At 38.8% G+C, this 10,895-nt stretch overlaps 1 protein-coding gene across 1 annotated transcript; it reads right to left on the bottom strand.

Moving 5' to 3' along the window:
* Positions 1–1,538: 1,538 nt before the first annotated feature.
* On the bottom strand, positions 1,539–7,149 carry TNIP2 (TNFAIP3 interacting protein 2). Its single transcript, XM_075261005.1, has 6 exons — positions 6,661–7,149; positions 5,218–5,508; positions 4,832–4,915; positions 4,189–4,470; positions 3,956–4,072; positions 1,539–3,447 (listed from the first exon to the last, which is right to left on the bottom strand). The coding sequence occupies exons 1-6, from the start codon at positions 7,027–7,029 to the stop codon at positions 3,193–3,195; spliced, it is 1,398 nt and encodes a 465-aa protein (XP_075117106.1). The 5' UTR covers positions 7,030–7,149; the 3' UTR covers positions 1,539–3,192.
* Positions 7,150–10,895: the final 3,746 nt, after the last annotated feature.

The following is a 10,895-nucleotide window of genomic DNA, read 5'->3' as shown; positions in this document are numbered from 1 at the left end:
ACAGTTATTGGCTCAGATTGGCACACTTGTAATTTTCTGTTGAGCCACGACAAAGAGATAAAGAGACATTAATCTCTTCTTATGTTCTTACATGGGCTTCTTGGGCCTTTATGCCTTCATTGTTGAGGAGCTTTTTTCTAATTTCAGTTTTGTGATCTTCAGTCTCTGTTCACACCTGCTTTGTGATTTTCCACTAAACAGGTATAAAACTTTGCCAGATCCATCCTATATCTGATACCACTGGCATCTGTCGTACACTGGGGTCTGTTGGGTCTCACCATGGCATGGGGTAAATAACACTGAGTGCAACGTTATGTGAAAGAATACAGAATAAGAGACTACAGATCTACAATTTTGTTCAATTTTTCTATTTTTTTTTTCAATTGTATCTCACTGTAAATGTTGGAGGAAAAACTGAGCTCACGGTCTCGTGACGATAATGACTATATAACTTGGGTAATCCATGAACGTTCCTTGATATTTTTCATATAATAGGTTTTAGTCAATTTTAATTTTCCAAAAAAATTGCCATAGACTAAAAGTAATAGACAATAGAAACTGCTGACTATGATAGGTGCCAAATTCATCCAGAAGTGTCAGAAAAAAAATCAAAATTTAGGTCTAGAGGTTGTAAATGGGTAGAAGCATAAGGGGTACAGATAGATGAACACTAGGAGTTTTGAGTAAGAGGTCATATTTAGAGTTGTGGATATAGATATGGTGCGGGAAACAGTCTCGTGGATGCAAGAGGGTTCATTCATAGAAAAGTGGGGACGCCCATTATGGTGCAATGTAAGTCACTCAAAACAGACGGGCAGGTTGGTGTTTATTTTCCCCTCCATGCCCTTTCCATGGTCTTGAGGGTCAAGGGTAAGAATGCAATTCCTCTACTGTCCTGGATAGATTATCCTTACCTAATATGGCCAAGACTTGGCCCCTCTCTCCAAGGGCCCGTAGCAGCCATTTGGTTAGCCTCTATTGTAACTACGTCTTTGTCTAGGTGTCCAAATTTGGTCTACAAAACCTGATCTTACTGGTAATGCTGGCCGTATTGGTCAACAGCTATTCTTCCCAACCCCACCCCATACACATGCACCCATGTCTCAGCAAAGACTACCTGTGTAGGAGTAAGATACTGATGGCTACCCTAAAAAACAGCTTAAATTTCATGAGAACAGAAGGTTTGGGGGTGTAGAATGGTGTCGTCCAGACAGCACCATACACATTTAGATAGTTGTTTAGATGGTTGGCTAGTTCCACCAAAATTGGTGAGGCTGGCTGACATTTACCTGTATATGGCTGTCTCAAAAGGAGTCTACCACTTCCCCCAGGTACAGTTGTGCTCAAAAGTTTACATACGCCGTTAATTTATTTTTTTTCCGTTTTTTTTTGGTCATTTTTTCAGAGAATATGAACTTTTTCTCCACTCAATGTACGTTCCTAACATTTTCATAATACAAGTCAAGAAAATCTTCCACGACATTAGTGTTACCAGAATGTATTTTATTACAAAAATAAGAATTTTCATATCAGAATAAATAAATATGAGGAAAATATACAAATTTACAAATCGTAAAACCAAATAAATATAAATAGGTGAAATATTCAGTGCGGTTCAATATAAAAATAAATCTCTGTTGAATAATTATATAAAATATATTCCAAAAAAATCAGTTTCAATCATTTTGGTGAATAAATCGTTCTGGCCTGGTGACGATACGCGGGGGGGTCTCCAACCCCTTAGCAGCAGAGTCTTTTTACCATTTCTATCACCAGCTTTTCAGGTTATTTTATGACTGGGATATAAACCACAGAAATTAAGTGGAAATTTCGGTATCTTTAAGAAAATTTGGCTTTAAATAAATTGGTTTTAGCCTTTGCAAATAAAAACTTTCTAATTAACAAATGTAAAATCTAATTTTTAATTTTTTTTAATCTATATTTTTTTTTTAAATTTAGCTTAATTTTAAGAAGGATGAGATATCCCCTTTCATCTACAGTGGAGTTTCCCTTTAATGTAACAATTTTGGTTGTCACCGGAAATTCTATGATTTAGCGCTACCGTATGGATTCACATTATCGATCGTATCACTATATAGATTATTATATTGCACCACAATAAATAAAAATGATACACATATACGTATGAACAAGGGGCTTATTGGCCGGCATATGACATATCATACAGTGACGTGTCTCAGTGCATTATTTATGGGAACTTCAGTGGTCCCATTGAATGTAAACTTGATTTCGACTCCCTATAAAAGTTACAAATCCACTTAAGTCCCATTGCAAGGACCAAACATCATGGAACTATTATTGTTGTAGATTTTGGTTATGATCCCCAAACTAGCGATCCCACCCTATTGTCTAGAGCTTCCGATTTGTATATAATCTTGTGGGTGGTTAGGCAAAATTTAGTCTGGGAAGCCAATAAACACATGACTCATGTGAAGTCTTCTTATTGACCTCCCAGCCATCGTTATCACCACGAGTGACCATATATCTGCATATATTGATTCTACATATAGCACTCAACTATAAGGTAACAAAACACATATTACAAAACAAAGGATCCCAGGAAAATTTTGGTAAACTGCAAACAATTGTCCATCTCTTCAAGATGTTGGACTCTCTAAGGAAGTCCCCCCTATGGTCATGGTGAGAAGAAGTCTTTGATATTGCTATGGTGCCTTGGCTCAAGAGAATGAGATGGAGCGGCCCATGGGTCACACTACACGTTGCGCTCGTAATTTCCATATTCAATCATGGACTTTATGTAAAATTTCCTATCATTTGATGATGCTTGTTTCTAGAGTCACACTTCCAGGATAAGGATATGTCACAGTATACTATTACCATGGCTATGATACAGTATATGGAGGCTTGGGTTGTACCCATAGCCCCCATTCTCTGCCCAAAAAGCTACTTTCCCAGCCCTAAATTACTTCTCCAAGCCACTAGTCGATGATAAATGTCAGTCTCAAAGCTGTCAGCATATTTTCATGCCAACCCGTAAAAGTAGTGGCTATTACCAGGCAGTGCAATAGTCAAAAAGCCATAAATGTTCCCACACCGATTCTACTTAGATTGACCCCTACCCTAAACCCGAGGAAGATAGCAGCACAATTGACACAGGTGGGGTGCACTTATGCCATGTAGTGGTTACACCTGTATATGGAAGAGTCACAGTCACTGGCAGCATTCAGACATATGGTCCAAAAAGTTTTCTCCAAGTCTGTCCTGGAAGACCCTGAGACACCGAGGACATTGGAGCTCGTCTTGGCCTCTGTTTTCAGAGCTGGGGCTTCTTTGGCGATCTGTACGTTCTGAAGCTGAGGCTTGTGTTCTGTTTTCTACAGGTTCTACATTTAGGCCAAGCTGGGGGTCGCCTAAGTTTTTCTTAATATAGGTTTTATTCCGTCTAACAGCAGACTCTCTGTCATCCTAGAAAAAAAAAAAGAAATTTGTTATTTAATAGCAAATAATGAGTACAAGATAGGGGCAAAAACATTCCCATGTCCCGGATACAGCATGACTATGGCCAGTTACTTGTACTATTTGGATACTTTTTGAGAATTGTGGTTAATGTTTCCCCTATTTCAATATAAAGGGGATGTCTGGTTTAGAAAGCTCATTTAAGGGGGCATTTCATCAATTGGTGTGTCTCTGGATGACCCAGCATATCCATGCATTGCATAGACAGTCTATTGATTGGAATGGATACCATGTAATTCCTCATTTCCCCAGTGGTGGCACTGCAGGATAACTCAACACTTAATACAAGGTCCCTTTGCAGATCATGACTGATTGCTGCCAATCTCAGCATTAGGATACCCACCCTTGAAACTAAAGGAAATTATCCCAAGCATACAACCCCTTTAATATTATTTAAATGGAATATTTATTTTATTCCCATAGTAACACCATAATCATCTAGGTCAACATGTCTTACCTGTCTTCTACCATGTCGCTGCAGAGCAGAAATTTCTTCCACCAGCTCCTGTATCCGACTTTGCGCCCTTTCCCTATCTGCTCGCTCTGACGTGAAATCATCTTTGTAAACAAGCAACTGAAAAATGAAGAAAATTGTGCCATTAGACAATAGAAAAAACCATTGCTATAATAATGAACAAGCAGTGGCCCATAATGTAATAGATAACAAGTCCACTATGCTTGTGCCCATACCTGTTGCTCTAGCATCTGGATTCTTTCATGGTCACCGATCCTGGCGTTGACCATTTCCGAAGCTTCTTGCTGGAGTTTGGTATGTTCTTTTATTTTATCGTCCAATAACCTGTTCAGCCTGGAGATCTCCTTCTGTAAAAGGTCTGGGTGTTTCTGCGTTGTGTGTATAGCCTTGGGATGCTCGGATTGACCCTTCAACTCCTTTAGTTGCTGGTGTAGACCCTTGACGTACTCTTCCCTACTGGCATCATACTTCTGCCATTTTGCATTCAAGTCTTCCACCTGGGAACGGAAATCATGATAGGGTTAGTCATCTAAATCCTCATAGGAGAATTACTCAATGGTAGGGTAAGATACTGCCCCAAAAGCTTTGGGAGGTTACATTAAACATGGCTGAAGTCTCCATCCCTTCTGAGACCTTTATTTTGGACTCTTCAGAATTCAGTACCTCTATTTTAGCGTAAAATACATCAGACTCATAGTCACGACTATTGGACTCGTGACTGATTTTAATCACCTAAAAATACCCGATGAGTCTAAAGCTCACCGTGCCCCTTCGATGAAAGTAAATATCAGGGTATTCCAGTAAAGCAGAAAAGGGGAAGTGTCTTACTAAAATATCTCCATATTTACATATACTTACATGTACTACTTTCTGTTTTAATAGTCGGTTTTCTTCCTGTAACTTTCTCAAGGCAGCGTCATTGTCATTCCCTTTATTCTGATTCTGTAGAAGGTAATACAAGGTAAAGAATTTTAATAAAACTTAAAATTTATCGATATCAAAAATATTGTGCGAGTGGATTGGTCTATTTGATCAAATTGACCTGTCATGGCGGCGATTCAGTGGTAAAGTCAATAGGCAACCAAGAAAAGAAGGAGATAATCTTTATAGTTCTGTCCTCTAGTTTTTAGGAATCTAATGTACCAGGAGATATGGTGACTGGTCGGCCCTTGTATCTAGTTAAAAACTCTCTGCTGTAAAGAGTTGGAGAGTTGGAGAAGACAACCAACTAGTCAACTACAAACCTGGCTGAGACGTTCTTCTGAATTCAGTTTTCCTTTTTGACGGGTCTCCTCGAGACACTTGACAAGTTGTTGGCACATCTCGGCAGTGGCGGCAAGTTTACGTCGAAGCTGGTGACTTTCGTCGGAAAGGGATCGGCACAGAACTTCACTGGTGGCCTGGACTCTCTCCTTCTCAGCCAGGGATCTTTGAAGACGGAGGAGTTCCATGTCTTTCTCCTGTTGAGGCCAGCTGGATACTTTCTCTATCTCGTGGTCTCGGTCATCCAATTCCTTTTGAAGTTTTTGATTTTCCTAAAATAATAATATATAGAACTCTAAGATTTCATTCACTATCAGATGGGCTTATTCCTAAGACAAGACATAGTCTATGAAGGAAATGTATAGAATGCTTCTTGGCCATAGTATGACATCTTGGCCTACTCATGAATGGTTCTTCATTATAATCTCTAGTAAGTCTTGTATACAGTATTGACCAACTAGTCTAACTGCGCATAGTATAAAAACTTGGAAGGTTGACTGAACACTTTGCATTACATATTTTGATATGGTACACAGTACCAGCACCCTACTTACTATATGGGACAAATAGTGCCCACCAGAGTACCAAAAGATCGTCCAGTGGGCCCAAGTCCTAGCTCAATAATGGTCCTGTAGAAGATTCCCACATTTGAAGAGTACTATGGTTTATTCCAAAGGGGTTGTTGGAAGGAGGGCAACTAATGGGTCCAAGGCGTCCAGTCCGACCCACGGAACCGGCCAGTACAAACTGGTTTCTACTAGTTTTGTTCTTGTATTTATTGAATTGCAATTATTTGATTACAGATCTCATGTGAATTGCCCTTTCTACTAGAAGGATTACCTAATCCCTGTTAGGTAACTCCTACCTCTCCAGTTTATGCAAGAAACTACAAAAACGTCAGGGCTTCATTTGACGTAGAACTGGAATCTGACAGGTCGTCTGGCTCTACGGCAACCAGTATACAAACATAAGGCTGGAACTGGCCCAGTCTACGAAGTAAACATATGGGAGGATCCTCCAAAGACGTAATAAGCCAGATCAGCATGTGAAAGTCTTTGACGGCTGTAAGAAAGATTAACCCTATGATGGCTGCATGAAGAACTTCTATTATCCATTACAAATATACATAGTAAAATTTTTGGAGGGTCTTAAATCATGAGGGCAGATGTGATCCTTTTTTGGAACTCTTTAAAACACAATATTATGCCCCTGCAGAATATCAGAGTATATTCTTGGGGATAGTATAGTATTGAAACGCACAAAAATTTCAATGTTAATACAAGTACCATAAAAGCAAAATGCACTGTTAAAAGATTGCCAAAATTAATTTGTGCAACTGCGGCTGCTGCAGAAGATCTTTCCAAGTAGCATCCTATCTCTGCATTAAACTTCTGTCAATGTTATACAATAGTCATTTATCTTACCTCATTGAGTTTTTCTACTTTTTCGCGATAAATCCTCTCCGTTTCGATGTGCTCATTCCTGATCCGGTTGAGCTCTTCCATTAAACAGTCGATCAATGATCGAGGAGGCTCGACGTGATGTTCTGCAGCAGCTGTGATGGTTTTCTGACCGGTTCTCAGCTGCTGGATGATGGCCTCCTTCTCGGCCAGTTGCTCTTTGAGGTTCTTGTTTTGTTGGCTGGCTTCATGGTAGAAAGTGCTGAGTGTATTGTAACTTTGCAGCTTCGTCTTCAAGGATCTGTTTTCCCTGTGTAGTTTATCCACAGTCTCCTCAAGGACTTTAAATCTGGCGAGGAGAGGGTCTGTACTACCATCGCTGATACAAGACATCTCTAGAAGGTCCACAGGAAGGGTTAATCCACCAAAAATAAAAAGTCCAAGATCTCCGACAGAAGAGTCCTAAGGTCTACAGGACTCCTCTGTACTGTAAACAGGTGAATACTGAGTGAACGTTTCCTACATTGAGTGCTGACACTGAGCTGGCCGTCCCCTTATAAGGAGGAGGTCCTTACACGGGAATTTCCTCTTGGTACTTCCCCATTAGCAAGACTTTTGTACTTTTGTAAAAAATCCTATTATATCCCAGTCTTAAGGATCCTGGCATAGACCTCATATCCTGCCCCCGCCAGTCCCTTAATAACTTTTGCTGGTAAAAAGCTGGAAATCCAGTCCCTGCACCGTCAGCTGCCTCGCACAACACGAGAGGGCTGACACTGACAAATGACACTTCCTTCCCATAACATAGAAGTAGTCGACTCCTCCGCTGGTTAAGCAAGTAACACCTTTTGTGTGACACTGCGGACATGATACAAAGCACGTTAGTATTTTCCTATATTTTAATATATGCCACGTACGGTTGGCATCCTGCCCTATCACCAGGCGGATTCCGCATAGATCTACCATGGAAGTAGGAATATTTCCGTAGCGGATTTTGCATGTTGGGTTAAGCGGAAAATGAAGAGAAATTCCTTTTTATTTTACACCGCCATATCACGATCTTGAAACCATAGCTGAACCAGCTGCCGAATCCACTACAAGATGGAGCAGGTCTCTTATTTTTTCAGCGTCCTGTTGAGTCTCTGCCTTCCATTGATAACAGTGGGAAACAGAATGGGGGAGGAATCCTCCCCCCAACAGAGTCAAATTCCTACGTGTGAACGGTCCTTTGTCGCATAGTCCTTATACAGTTCCAGCATTATAAATAGGTGCAGAACCTATTTCGGATTTTGTACTGGGGTCAAGGAGCTTCAAAGAGGTCCGGTCACCGTTCCTGACGCATTTGTCGTAGTAAATGTATCTTCTCATACAACCGTACAGGGTGCCGTTCCCCTGTTATTCCTCCTACAAATTTATAAATAATTTGACAACTGTTTTATGTTGCCATTTGGGGGTGCGTCGCTACATAGTCATTGTTACCATTATGGACCGGGAGAATGGTAACACCTAGTTGTCAATTCATTCATAATTTTCCAATAGGAGTAACAGAGGGTTCGGCACAATCCAGACTTTTTCAAAAAGATATTCCCGAATAATTCATAGAGACTATATTTATTAGAACTACACCTCTGCTGTTGAGTATATAGACTGTACTAGGGGTTAATGGCGCCTCCAATGAACCCATTTGCTACCAAAAATGACCAATAACATATTAAATTAGGTAAATATATCCATTTTAAAGCAAATGCTGATGGTATACAGGGTCTAATTCTGAGGCTCAATCTGAGATTGTATGACGGGGAGAAGAGAGGGAAACTGAGCTGCAATACCAGGCGTGGCCTCTACACTATAATGGTGCTGTTCTTGGGGAAATTCTTATGCAGCCCTATATACAACTCTAGCTTACCCCAATGTATAATCCCCAAGAATTCACAATACAATAAAAGGAAATAGAAAAAGATGAGTAAATGCAGTTTTTTATCGATTAGTTAATATGGTTTTTTTGTTAGAACATGCATAGTGTATATGGAGTATATATAGCACAGCCCGGTATCCTGGAGCATAACTATAGGGGTATACAGGTGGCAGTTTTGCCAAGTCCTAGGTCACGGGCTGCTGGATGGCCCCTCTGCCATCAATGAGGGGCACAAATTGGGGGCCAGTGCCTCATTTTTATATCTATTTATATATGGATGGACCTAAATACTATTAGTATATGTCCCAATGCCATATACGACTTATATTCCTTGTATTAGTCATTTTCCTAATAGCAGACACTGTCTAATTTCCCTCTCCCTGATACAGGCCAGGACAAATTGTATGAAAAAAAGTTCATATTTCCACATAGTCCCACTAGGTGGCAGCACCTGATTGATATGAATTGCCTCTACTGCAGTAACACTGGTAATAGACTGAGATGTCAGGAGGGGCTTGGTAACTCCTCCTGGCAATACAAAGCAGGCTGAATAGAGGTTGTAGTAGAAAGGAGATCTTCCAAAAAATACAGGGTTAATAACATACCCTAAAAAATCTAGGTGTTAATGATATGTACCAAAATTATTATTATTTTATTATAAGATAGATAGAAGGAAGATAGATCAATGTATAGATAGCTATTAGATAGAAAGATATGAAATAGACAGATAGATAGATAGATAGATAGATAGGAGATAGATAGATAGATAGATAGATAGATAGATAGATAGATAGATAGAAGATAGATGATAGATAGATAGATAGATAGATAGATAGATAGATAGATGATTGATAGATAGATAGATAGATAGATAGATAGATAGATAGATAGATAGGAGATAGATGATAGATAGATAGATAGATAGATAGATGATTGATAGATAGATAGATAGATAGATAGATAGATAGATAGATGATTGATAGATAGATAGATAGATAGATAGATAGATAGATAGGAGATAGATGATAGATAGATAGATAGATAGATAGATAGATAGATAGATAGATAGATAGATAGGAGATAGATAGATGATAGATAGATAGATAGATAGATAGATGATAGATAGATAGATAGATAGATAGATAGATAGATAGATAGATAGATAGATAGGAGATAGATAGAAAGATAGATAGATAGATAGATAGATAGGAGATAGATGATGATAGATAGATAGATAGATAGATAGATAGATAGATAGAGATAGGAGATAGATAGATAGATAGATAGATAGATAGATAAGAGATAGATAGATAGATAGATAGATAGATAGGAGATAGATGATAGATAGATAGATAGATAGATAGATAGATAGATAGATAGATAGGAGATAGATGATAGATAGATAGATAGATAGATAGATAGATAGATAGATAGATAGGAGATGATAGATAGATAGATAGATAGATAGATAGATAGATAGATAGGAGATGATAGATAGATAGATAGATAGATAGATAGATAGATAGATAGGAGATACATGATTGATAGATAGACAGACAGACAGACAGACAGACAGACAGACAGACAGATAGATAGATAGATAGATAGATAGATAGATAGATAAATAGGAGATATATAGATAGATAGATGATAGATAGATAGATAGATAGATAGATAGATAGATAGATAAATAGGAGATAGATAGATAGATAGATGTTAAATGAATTCGGCTGCATTCCATATTGTATCTATCTATAATACACATATATCATCACTTGTTACGTATCAGATTCTGGTTTTATCACCCGGTATATTTATAATTTGGTTTAATTTTGCACCAGCAATGACTAAAAACCACAAACTCCAATGAGGTGAACAAGTTCACGACTGTGTATGATGTGGGCAAATACTGATGAAATACTGTATATGTGTAACTGGTTATCTATGGAGAAGACATACCCCAGGAAGCTGAGATATAAGGTGCTGTTTTATAAGATGCTCACCCTGCAAATATCATTAATGCTGGATTCAATCTGAAAGTAGAGGAAAGCTATAGACAGAATGAGAATGTATCCTGTATATTATATATACTGTACATTTATGGAGAACAGGATTGTCCCCAGCTGGTGATACATTCAGCCCCATTGCCCCCGCTGTATCCAGCCACTTATCATACAGTCACTTTTACAACAATTACTAATGGCGGGTTCTCTGGAGATCACTGAATCCCAACGCGATCCTATAAAATAAGATAAGATAATCCTTTAATAGTCCCACCAAGATGTCACAGGTGCAACGAGTCAGTCCATGAAATTCCCTCCTAGATATTCCACCATCACCTGTG

Source organism: Leptodactylus fuscus, chromosome 1, assembly GCF_031893055.1.
Source record: "Leptodactylus fuscus isolate aLepFus1 chromosome 1, aLepFus1.hap2, whole genome shotgun sequence".
Taxonomy (NCBI): domain Eukaryota; kingdom Metazoa; phylum Chordata; class Amphibia; order Anura; family Leptodactylidae; genus Leptodactylus; species Leptodactylus fuscus.
This window is presented reverse-complemented; position numbering and strand designations above follow the sequence as displayed.

Coding starts and splice junctions, on each gene's coding strand:
- TNIP2 (XM_075261005.1), bottom strand. CDS start 7,029: ATGTCTTGTATCAGCGATGGTAGTACAGACCCTCTCCTCGCCAGATTT. Junction 4,916..5,217: donor CAGAAGAACGTCTCAGCCAG/GTTTGTAGTTGA, acceptor TACCTTCTACAG/AATCAGAATAAAGGGAATGA. Junction 4,073..4,188: donor TCCAGATGCTAGAGCAACAG/GTATGGGCACAA, acceptor TTCATTTTTCAG/TTGCTTGTTTACAAAGATGA.